The sequence below is a fragment of the Urocitellus parryii genome, chromosome 7 (assembly GCF_045843805.1).
Source record: "Urocitellus parryii isolate mUroPar1 chromosome 7, mUroPar1.hap1, whole genome shotgun sequence".
Classification (NCBI taxonomy): Eukaryota; Metazoa; Chordata; class Mammalia; order Rodentia; family Sciuridae; genus Urocitellus; species Urocitellus parryii.
Genome location: NC_135537.1, coordinates 37,413,224 through 37,425,177, shown reverse-complemented (window position 1 = coordinate 37,425,177; position 11,954 = coordinate 37,413,224). Strand labels below are relative to the sequence as shown.

General features: G+C 49.5%; 1 protein-coding gene across 2 annotated transcripts; it reads left to right on the top strand.

Annotated features, from left to right (window-relative positions):
* The first annotated feature begins 3,747 nt into the window (after positions 1-3,747).
* On the top strand, positions 3,748-11,689 carry Osr2 (odd-skipped related transciption factor 2). Of its 2 annotated transcripts, none has more exons than XM_026383603.2 (4): positions 3,748-4,166; positions 8,155-8,923; positions 9,933-10,032; positions 11,037-11,689. In XM_026383603.2, exons 2-4 carry the CDS (start codon positions 8,268-8,270, stop codon positions 11,109-11,111), a joined length of 831 nt encoding a protein of 276 aa, XP_026239388.1. In that variant the 5' UTR covers positions 3,748-4,166; positions 8,155-8,267; the 3' UTR covers positions 11,112-11,689. The 2 variants fall into 2 exon arrangements, with proteins under 2 accessions (XP_026239388.1, XP_026239378.1); XM_026383593.2 differs by having other exon boundaries at positions 10,955-11,689.
* The last annotated feature ends 265 nt before the right edge of the window (positions 11,690-11,954 follow it).

Sequence of the window (11,954 nt, the reverse complement as noted above, 5' to 3'; positions counted from 1 at the left end):
AGGCCCCACCAAGTTTCAAATGCTTGGGTAAGTTTTGAGGGGTAGGTCACAGTGAGTGAGACAACCTTTCTCAATGAGGTCCCTGAAAACCCCATTTGCATCTCCTGCTGGTTACAAAGTCCGTGACCTTGGCATTTGAGCTGAGGAGCATCCCACCATCTTGAGAAATCTTGGTGTTGGGATTAGAACGAGTGTCTTTTCTCTGCCCTAGGGAATTCAGGGTCAGTGGTCCTAAAACCCATCTTAGAAACCCTCTAGAAGAAATGTCGTTGGGGGGGGCGACACTGAGTAGGGTCCCACAAAGGGTCCAGAGGTGGGGGTAAAATGGCTTCTTGGCTCTGACGACAGATCCAGGCCCTCTTCCCAAAATGTCTGCTACTGCACACAGCTCCTCTGCAGCAAAGGGGCTCAGGTCAGGTGATGAGAACCAAATAGGGCTGGCCTCCACGCACTTACATCCAGTAGTCCACGCCGCGAAGTGCTCGGCCTGCGCCTCCAGGGGGCGCTGCGGCCCTTCCCGCTAGCTGCTGGAGCAGCCAGGAGCTGCGCTTTCTCATTTCTCTCTAGAGCGCGGACTCCGACAAGCGTAGGATGAAATTACTAGTCTTTTCGTCCCCACCTCCTCACCTTCAATTCTGAATCGAATGCAAATAATCCTCTTCAGAACAACCCCGAGCCTCTCACTACTCCAGGACTGAAGTGCACCTCCTCGCAGCAAGGCTTGGGTTCCCAACTCCTCCAGTCCCCCTCCCCGCCAAAAAATGTAAGCAGTGCGGGAAGTTCAAATGCAAAAGGTCCCCGTCTCGTAGAGACTGAGGGAGGCTGGGGAAAAAGGAAGCAGTCCTCGGAGGTAGTGGAAGCTAGGATCCCAGGGGGAAAAAAGGTAAATGTTTCATCATTTGTTTTGTTTTTCGTGAGTGTAAAACTTTTAGGATGTCCGCAGCGCGCGTCAAGGAGAAGGCTCCGAGTCAACTCCAGGGAAGTTTGTCTGACACCTGCTCGCCGCACAACTGGTAGAGCCTCCTGGGTGGGCCGAGGGGGAAGGGGCCTGAGCAGCTTGCCGCCGCCTCCTCCTCCTCCTCCACCATCTCCTCCTCCGCGTTTCCTCTCCCAGATCTTCGTCGCTGCCTCCGGGGACGTAAACCTGCTACTTTTGGGGTTCGGGCAGCAATTGCTCGAGCGCCCCTTGTCAGTTTGTTGGCCATTTCTCTGGATGCGTCCTTGGTGTCGAAAGCCCAGAGCCCTGAGGACAGCAGATGACCAAGTCGGCGGAAATTTCAGAGTGAACCGGCAGCTCAGCTCCGGAGGGCTCAGGGAGAGTAGGACAGCTCCGGAGAGGCTCAGACCTGAGGGCGCAGCTGGGCCGCTGCAGACACCGGAATTTTCCTCTCTGCACACTCAGCCCCCACAACTCGCTCGTCGGCCAGGTGGCCTATTTTCCGCGCCAGGCGCTGTTGCCAGGGGAACCTGGTGGGTGAGCTACATGTAGTTGGGCCCCCCGCAGTGCGTGCACCGTAAGCGCCGGCCTGGCCAAGGGGTTTGCAGGGTGAGAACACGGAGAAACTTAAGGGCCTGTCCCGGGTGCGCGCGGAGATGGCCTGGGGAATCCAGAGTACGGCCTCGAGCGGCAGTCGGCCTCCGGGTCTCTCCCCGCTCCCGGTGCGCACCTGCCCATCGCGGCAACGAAGCCTGGAGGCTGCTGAGACGCTGCCCGGGCCACGCGGCTTGCCCCCCAAAAGTCGGATCTCGCCAATGCTTCTCTACTTTTCCAGAGATCTACAGCCCGCAGGCCAACTTGCCCAGATTCCATTTTGGAACTTTGGAGGCTGGGGTGGGCGAGGTAAACACATTTATGAGGGGGAAAAAACAGAAAAACATGCTCAGGAGGTTTGTGGAAAGTGGTCGCAGCTCGTGGGTGGTGGGAAATTCTGTCTACCTCGCGGTTCCGCACCCAACGTACACACACACAGGGCAGGAAAGGTGTGAAGCCCGCCGCTGGGGATTTGCCTCCACTTTGGTGAAAAGGAAATACGAAGCGTAGTAACGCTCTTCAGGTCACCACCCCATGAGTGTATGTCCTGGGAGGGTCTGAAAGTAGAGAAAGTTCCTTCCAAATCTCCCAAATTGAGAAAAGCTGCGGAAGGAATGAGGCGGTTGGAGAAAGGGGACCACAGGCTTCCCCGCAGCTGAGGCTCAGGATTGAGCACTGAAATGAAAGCACCCCTATGGAACTCTAGGGAAAACATTTTTTTAAACCCCCTGAACTCTCAGTCATTCGGCTATTTCCATGTTGTTCCTCAGATTTACTTTGAAGCATCTAAGGATATTAAGCACTCGGGTCTTCATTCCAGGCTCACTTTTTAATCTTTGGGAATCTAAAACTGGAAAGAAACAGGGGAAAGATCTGTTATTCCTAAATTATGTTTTACCAAAGGAACGAAAAACTCAATCTACCTTGGCATAAATGAAATAGAGTTTTATCTTAATAAAATAATGTAGCTTCTGCCTGGCTTCCCGGTCACTGTTTAAACCTTTTGACTTTTTTAGCCCTATGTTTATATTTGTCCACTTCCCCCTTGCGTTTGAGATTATTTTAAATGAGTTTTGGGGAAACTCCTCCAAAACTGTCTTTTGGCGGAACACTTGAATTATGCATCCTCTTAGAAGATGTACGCTCCTTAAAGCGCGGGCTTGCCTGGGCTAACGCAAATCCCCTCTGGCGACTCGTCTGGGACGAAGGACGATTCATTTAGTGTTGCTCAGGCATATCTCATCTGAAAAGAAGCTGCTTAAAATGGGTGTGTGTCATTTCCCTTCTGTCACTCGGTCACCCTATTCCATTGTGGCTGAAGTGTGTTCTACATTTACACTCAACTGCAAAACTGAACTTTTAGAAGAACTTGAAAAATGTATCACAGCACTTCAAATTCGATTAATTTTCCTGTGAATAAACAATGAACTAAATGTTTTGCTGAGGATGAAGCTAGTATATGTTTTGAGACGCTAGAACAGTATTTCCTTAATTTTAAAAAAGTGAGTGTTCTTCACCCATTTCAGATGAATTCTTTTATTGTTTGCCAGTGGGTTGCAGATGCCCAACCCTTTAACTAAGTTGGTGAACTACTTATAAAATGTACATTAGTTGATTAAAGCTTAGATATTAGAAATTTCTCCTGGAACGTTCCACATGTCTTTGCAGTAATTACGAAATATGTCACCTCTATAAACAAACTTCGTTTTGAAAAGAGCAGGTGAAAGTATACTACATGTATAGTCATAATCAACCAAAAGTATGTACGAAACCATTTTAAATTGGGAGAAGAGTGATATGTACTGGAGAGTATAATCTAGAACTGACTTTATCCTTTGAAGAGGATGGCTGTGTTAAATGTGTTAAGAAGTGAAAATTAGCCAACGAGCGTACCAAGTAAAACTACAAAAGTCTTCTGCGCACAATCTTTGAAAAGCAGAGAACCAGTTGTTCAGTTTCTAACACTATGGGGAAAAGTGGCAGCAAGAAGGAAGGGGGTGGGCGTTGTCTTTGCGTGTGAGTTTTGAATTGAGTCACCTTGGGCTGTCTCTATAACAGTGAAACCTCAAGCAAACCTGTGCCTTTAAGACTCAGTTGCTATCCAAACACAAGTAAACAGAGTGGACCATTAGCGGGCGCCGGGCGCGGAGGCGGAGCCAGGGTGCAGTGGGCCCGGCTCGGCGGCGGCGGCGGCGGTGGGACGCCCGCCCGAAGGGGAGGCGGGGCCGCTACTAAAGCCCACGACTCGCGGCCCCAGGCAGCCTGGGGAGGGACGCGGGCGGGGACGGAGCTCCGCGCGCTCGCTGCTGGACGGTGATGGCCCTGCGAGGCTGCGGGCTCCGACTTCACCCGGAGTCGGCGGCGAGAGGCTCTCGGAGGCGCGTGGCTCTGGGTGAACGCTGAGCGTCTGCCCAAGTACTCCCAGTCTTTACACGTTCCGCGTCCACACACTGACGAAAACAAGGATCCGCTCTCGCTTTCGCTCCTCGCGGAGCTCCAGATCATGTCGGCTGCCTCGGGGACTCTGCACCGAAGAAGTTTGCCCGGCGTGGACCCAATGACCTTTCCAAGCTGTGCGCCTTGTTGCCTGGACGTGGTCTGAGCAGCGCTGCCCAGGCAGACCTTTCTGCCAGAGGTGAGTGTCCACTCTGGGAACGGGCTGTAGCCTCCCTAAGGAAAGAAAAATTTAGGGGAGAGGGGGCTCTCACATTCTTGGTCTGGCGAGGTATAAATTCAGATATGTGAAAGGAACTGGTAAGAAGGCAATCACAGGGCATTGTGTTTCTCACTTCCTTGGATCCCCAGCACGAGAAGCCCAGCTAACACCCAACCGCACACACATTGTACTATTTTTAAGTTTTCTTTTGGGGGGGCATTTAACCCAATAATTCAGCAAGATTTTTTATAAAAGTTGATAGACATAGATTGAGATCAAGCCCATAACACCATGATGTTTGTGCCCCTGTCCTAGAAAGCCCGGGACGACCTGTCGTAGGGAGGCTTCAGCAACTCAGCGCGGAAGGGCCGCAACACACGGTGCCAGCCCAGCTACTGACACTGAAGGCGCGTTTCAACAGGGGAATAGTTCAGCCCTAGGAAATTCTCCACCCTTGTATTGGCCTTCTGGTCCACCCCACTCCACCCCCCGCCGCCCCAACACACACCCTCCTGTCGTGGCCGAGAGGGCAGAGAGCAAACTCCCGAGGGCTTTAAGTGCTTGAATTTGCTAGAACTGAAAAAGGAGTTGGGGTTTGTAGGAAGAAGGAGGGAGAAAAAGGTATTTGTGGAGCGAGCGAAGGATCTGTATCCCTACCTGTTAGCAGAGAACAAAAGAAGGCTGGCGTTTTCCGAAATGAAACGACGGCGCAGACAGCTACTTTCTCTACTAAACAAACTGCAGTCCTGAGCAGAACAAGAAAATTACGCAGGGGGAGCGAGGGAGCAGAGAGAAACAGAACCCAGATTATGCGGAAGGCATCTTAATTTAATTAACTCCTTTGGAAGGCAGAGGCGCTGTGAAGGGGCAGGAACTTCGCAGCCGTTTTTCCCCCTCTCTTTTATTCACCTGATCCAGTCTGGCTTTTTCTTTCTTTCTTTTTCTTTTTTAACGATCTTAGGTTGCTTTAGACTACAGATCCCTGATTTATATATAATTCTATTGTGGTTTGGACTGAAAATCAGTGAAACTATCCATCCTCAGTCTTTTCTCTCAGATAACAACACACAAGTTTTAGCAGATGATTCTTGATATTATTTTTAGATAACTCATGTAGTAAAACCATTACCAAAGAATGAGACTCCTTATCAAATTACCAATGTCAGGTTTTTTTTTTTTTTTTGCAATATTTGGAAAGTTTCACTGAACTGAAATTAGTATGTATACATCTCCCTTGTTGACAGCTAGTAAACTATATTTTATAAAACTCCTATACATGCCTGGAAATTCCTATGAAGAAGACGTGAAAGAAAAGTAGCCTCCGCTCCACTGGTTTATGTATGCCTTTTCATGGTTTAACTTTCTCTCCTTGCAAAATGAAAAGTAATCAATAGTCCAAAAGGGGATGGTGGAAAAATGACAGCAAAGAAGGATGATCACGGTTGTTGCCTGAAACTGAATGTGGGATCTACATGGCTGAGCTCTAGACAAAACGAAAGTACATTAGACCTCTGCATTGGCTTAAAATATCATTTGACATACATTTCCAGCAACTCAACAGGAGTGTGCAAATCTAAACTCCCTGATTATTTATGGTAACAGTGTTTAGTGGATACTTAGGGTTGTTGTTTGTAAAACGATTTCATAGAAGGCATCAATGGTTTGCTCTTCCTCTGTGAAGAAACTACCTGCCCTACAAATTAAAACCAAGGTACACTGTGAAGTAGCACTTTTGTGCCAACACAAAGCTGAATTTTAATAATGTCATTGATTTCTGTATTACAAACTGTTGAGAAAAGGAAAGGAAGATGGCACTCCTTTTTTCTGTCAGCAGAATTAACAGTGTAACCTTTATGGCAAAGTTTACTTTGTGTACTTAGAATTTTAAAAATCACAGATCCTAATAGTCCTTCAGTTAACAACATCCCCCTTCTACCCCCACATCACAGTAGTAGGAGTTGTGCTCTGCCTCCTGTATTTATTTCTAAGAAATCTAGTCTGGGAATACACCCAAATAATAATTTTGGTTTCCTCTCCATAGGGGAGAGACTGCTATTCAACACTAGGGGGAAAGTATTTTGAATCTCTGGAAAATCCTCATTACCCAGGGAGAAGGAAATAAAGGTGAAATTTATTTTTAATGGAAAGGAAAATTATCAGATAGATTACCAGAGATGCTAGTAGAATCTCTTTTTCCTAATTCCCTGGGAGAAGACTTGAGGTTTGCTCCTGATCAAAAGTGAATAGTGATTTGTGGTGGGAAAGTTTATTACTAATGGGGGTTTACAGTTTCGGTTGAATGGTTTGACTGAGACCCTCTGACTGTTATACACCTCTCATTAACTTTTAGCCTGAACTCCCAGGCCACATACCACCAGGCAGAAGCCATTCATTAATAAATCTCTGTCTCTGAGCTGTTCCAAACAGAGGAGGAAGGTGTGGGCCCCACGAGGGCAGCCAGATTCAGCTTTTGCCAGAGCGCTGTGTCTTTAGCATAGCTCCCAAAGTCTGCCCTCAGATGGATCACAGGCACCACTTTACCACACATGGCAGAAAAAAATTCAGGCGCAGAAAGGAGTGGATGGACAGGGAGTGCAGGACATGCTCTCCCACCTTCCTGCTGGGTTCAAACTCCCAGAGCGGCAGTTGTTGGTAGACCGGTCAGCCTAGCCCTCCCGGGGAAGCCCTTAGCCCTAAGTCCGGCATCTGGAAGGCCGCCCTCCAAAGGAAGGCCCAGATCCGCGGGACTGGGAGAACCGACTTTTTAAAGGGGGCTGGCACTGGGAGACGGTGGGCCCGCCGCGAAAGCGGCGAGGTGTTCCAGGACGCCTGAGTCTGAAATCAGAGCCCAAGGACACAGAGCTGGGACCTCCTTGCTTAGGCCCAGTCGCAGACCCCGATCTGGCCTTCCTGGTGTCAGGAGCGCCGCCGCACACACCTCCAGGCCCGCAGGGCCGCTCAGTACTCAGCCTGCAGCGGTTCCCCTGCAGCTCCTTCCCTTTGCCTCCCTAGGGAGCCCTCTCCTTTCCTCCGCTCTCTAGAGGCCTCCCCGGTGTAGGGGCTGCTCCTCGTGCCAGACCAGGAAGCCGCTCGGGCCTCCTGAGAGCTTGGCGCTCAGTCTGGGAAAAGGGGTTCCGGCCTCGGGGACGTCCTCCGCCCCACCCCACCCCCGGGAGGCTGCACCATCTGGAAGGGATCTTGGTGGGGGGTGGGAGGGGAAGCAACCCCTGGGAAGGAGGAGGGGGTGATTCCAGGCCGAACCAGCCCCTGAGGTGTCACTTTTCTTTCCTGCTGCCCGTCACTACTGATAAATGGGACTGAGGCAGAGAAGGAAAAAGAAAACCTCCGAGGTCAGCGCGGGGCGAAGCCGAGCCCTTCGAGGGCCCTCTGGTTCAGGAGGACTGAGCGCGCCCCCTCTGCCCTCTCACACGCCCGGCGTGGTCAGGGGAAGCGGGAAAGGCGGCGGGCGCCGGGCGCTGCAAAAGGAGTAGTTTTCACCAGGGCTGAACCAGGCCCTCGAGCCCGGGGTCGGACCTACAACCCGTCGTTCCCCAGGGACCTTGGAGGCGCCTCGGCGACAACCGCTCTGTCCCGGCCGCAGACGTCGGCGTCTCCGCGGTCGCGGTTGACTGAGCTTCGCCTGACAGGGTGAGGGTGGGTGGGCTAGCCTGGGGACCTACCTTTCTTTCTCCACGGACCGAGTCTTCTGCTCTGTGTGTGCCAGGAATTCGTTCTTCCCGCGGGCGCCCCGCTGACCCGAGGAACACTTACTATCCCGGAGTCCAGGACTCTGTGCACTCGCCGGCAAGGCGATATGCTGTCCCTTCACGGCTCCTTTTGGGGGGGGGGTCTTAGAAGTGGGAAAGGAACTTGGAAAATGTGGTAACCCGCTCGGGAACCAAAGGGTCCAGGGAACTGGCTTGGATGATAGTCACGATCTCTTCCTCTCTCCCCTTGCCATTTTTAGGGCTTTCTCCACGAGCTCTGGTTTCCCTGCGTTTTCCCCGGAGCCCCACGCCCACCCATCTCTGAGTCCTGGAAGAAAGGGGCGGCTCCCTCCGCCCCCCAGCATCCAGGAAAATGGGGAGCAAGGCCCTGCCGGCGCCCATCCCGCTCCACCCATCGCTGCAGCTCACCAATTACTCCTTCCTGCAGGCCGTGAACACCTTCCCTGCCGCGGTGGACCACCTGCAGGGCCTGTATGGTCTCAGCGCTGTGCAAACTATGCACATGAACCACTGGACCCTGGGGTACCCCAACGTGCATGAGATCACCCGCTCAACCATCACCGAGATGGCGGCGGCGCAGGGTCTGGTGGATGCTCGCTTCCCCTTCCCGGCTCTGCCCTTTACCACTCACCTATTCCACCCCAAGCAGGGGGCCATTGCCCACGTCCTCCCAGCCCTGCACAAGGACCGGCCGCGTTTTGACTTTGCCAACTTGGCTGTGGCCGCCACACAGGAGGATCCCCCTAAAATGGGAGATCTAACCAAGCTGAGCCCGGGGCTGGGTAGCCCTATCTCGGGCCTCAGTAAATTGACTCCGGACAGAAAGCCCTCTCGAGGGAGGTTGCCCTCCAAAACGAAAAAAGAGTTTATCTGCAAGTTTTGTGGCAGACACTTTACCAAATCCTACAATTTGCTCATCCACGAGAGGACCCACACGGATGAGAGGCCATACACGTGTGACATCTGCCACAAGGCCTTCCGGAGGCAAGATCACCTGCGGGATCATAGGTGAGGTGGAGAAGGAGGTTGGCTGGGAGAGGGAAGGTGAATTTGTCCAGGATATAGAGTCCTAATAGACATTCCAAATGTCACTAAAGTACCCTCTGATCTAGATTATACTCCTAAAGACCCTCCCTAACTGGCTTCAGCTGATCCCCAAGGGTTACCGTTTCACCCAGCAGTTCCCTGCTGCATTCTGATTTGGGATAATGGCCTTTCCCCATCCTTGGTCAGGAAAAATCTGGTGGGTTGGCCTTAGAATCTTATTTCCATCAGTCAGTTCCCGTGGGGAGTAGGGGGCCTCAGAGTCTTCCCACGGTGGTGCTGGTGCCGTCACTAGTAATGTGTTCTGGCCATCTCTACCGGGGTCCCCTTCCTCCCTTTTTCTCTCTCCTCCCCAGAACCTGCAAGGAGGACCCTTCTAAGTTGCATTTACCAGGGTCATGAGGTCATGGACCTTAGAACTTAGAAACAGCTCCCAATCCCCTCCTTAAACTCGGCTTTAACAAATAACAATTGAAGAAATACCTGTAACCTGTAACAGTGTTTTCACTGGTTAAAAACATTCCGGGTGGTATGGGTGGAAGTATCTTCTTCGGAATCTACCTGCTATTTGCAGAGGTGGGACTTCTGTACCCATCCTCTGAAGCTGATAAGGGATTGCTGCGATCAGTTCTCCACAATTCGGCCTTGCCTTAAATCCTGATTTGGCCAATTTAAATCCCACAGAAAACCGTGAAGGCCAAGAAGGGTTGGTTCCTCGGCGTTTTAAGCTCCAGAATACGCCAGAGAGGGCGATCAAATGTAGATAAAGCCTGAAGGCCCGGTGAATGTTTTGAAGAGTCTGTTAGTTGAGGTTAACCATAAACAGAATTACACAGAAAAAAAAATCTAAAAACAGAAATAACAAAAATTCTGTTTCTTTGGTCCTTCCACAACTTCCTTTGAGTAATTTTCAAAAGAAACTCCCTCCTCATGGGGGTAATCCATTTCAATGAAACCTTATATTGATTTTCAGGTATATCCATTCCAAAGAAAAGCCCTTCAAATGTCAGGAGTGTGGGAAAGGATTTTGTCAGTCTAGAACTCTAGCAGTTCACAAAACCTTACATATGCAGGTAAGTTTGTTTTCTTGCTTAAAAACAGTGACTGGTTCGTTTTACCATTATTGCTTTACAAAACATGTTCAATGTCAGGTTCTGTCTCTTAAAGACCCCTCTTTAGATTAGTTCTCTAGGTGAGGAAAGCAGCACTTTTTATTTATTTCTTTATTTTAGTTATAGATGGACACAATATCTTTATTTTGTTGGTTTATTTTTATGTGGTGTTGAGGATCAAACCCAGTGCCTCACATGTGCAAGGCAAGTACTGGGGCACTGAGCCACAACCTCAGCCCCAGCACTTTTTATTTTTAAATGCATAAATTAATCTTACTTAACATAAAGCATTTTTTTCTGTTTTTCTTAATGAACAGGCCGCTCTGTTTATAGTAAATCCTAATTTTAGAATTATTTTTTTCATCCGATATGCCCTGTGTTTAAAGCTTTCGTGTTTGGGAGGAAATAAAGGTAATTTTGATAATGGAGGCATGGTGAAATCCCATACGCTCTCTTTCCCAGGGGCCTCATAATTTGTAGCTTTCAGAACATTGAGGAATAGTTTAATTTTCCAGCAAAGAGGAGCCTTATTACCCGGGAGAATGTCGTTCCTTAAGAGAGGATTAGGGTTTTTCCTTCCCCCTTTTCCTGCCTGTGACATGGTGGTGAAATGTGAAGAGCTGGAAATCGCAAAGCCCACCGCAGTGGCTGTGGCCCAGGGTCTGCCTCCGCAGTTATCAGTGTAATGTGCCTTGGTGTGTGCCTGCACGTGTGTTTTCGTGATTGGAGGATTAGGAGAGCAGATTTGTTCCTGCAAGTCCCTTCTTTTGTTGTTGTGCGCTTGTTATGTTAAGGCTTGTGATACCGATAAGACAGAAACTATTGAGAAGGGTGCAGTGGTGGTGTGAAGGATTAATCCTTTGCTTGCTTCACATCTGAACAGGAATCTCCACACAAATGTCCCACATGTGGAAGAACCTTTAATCAGAGAAGTAATCTGAAAACTCACCTTCTCACCCATACAGACATCAAGCCCTACAGCTGCGAGCAGTGCGGCAAAGTGTTCAGGCGAAACTGTGATCTGCGGCGGCACAGCCTGACTCACACCCCGCGGCAGGACTTCTAGAGAAGCCCAGGATCTGTCCCGTGCCGCCGCCGCTGCTCCCCTCCCCAGACACCTCTCCACGCCTCCCACCCGAGGGTCCCACCCCCAACCCTTCACTGACCCCAGCTCTTCCCTTGCCGCAGCCGCACCTGCAGCTCCAGGGAGTTAACTGTGCTTCGGGAGGACTGAGAACTATAGAAAGCCACACACTACACCCTTTCACAAAGAGCATACGCTAGTTTCTTGTAGATATTCACAGCTCATTTTAGAGCTCTGTACATAATGTCGTGGGTCTTTGTTTTGTTGTTTTGTTTGTTTTTGTATCTTGTTGGATGAACTTAGATGTGGAAAATGGAGGCCAAAATTATCTTTAAAGACTTTGTATTTTCAAAATAAAAAATTTTCTTGTTTGTTTCAACACTCCTGCGAAAGTGTCCTGGTATTCAACTTGTTTTTCCTCTAGATTCTGGAAGAGGAGAGTCTCTTTTAAAAATTGTAATATGGAAAGGTATTCTTTATTCCCAGGTTTTAAAACTAGGGCTTCTCACAATTTTCTTACTGAAACTTCAGCCCTTCTCTTTTTGTACAGTGACATTTTAAAATTGGACAATTGTGTTCTCTTTGTTTTTCAAAAATATTAAAATGGATATCTCTGAGGTTTTACTCCCTTTTGTTTATTCCAATTCCTTATGTACTACCCTTTCAGATTTGAGCAATATATCAATCTTACTAATAACATGACCTTCAGTAGCTGTCCTGCTTGAAAGCCCAGATTGGGGAGAAGCGTAAAGCAAGAGAAGAGGGAGCTTCTTACCACTTTATTTTCTGGAGTCCTTGA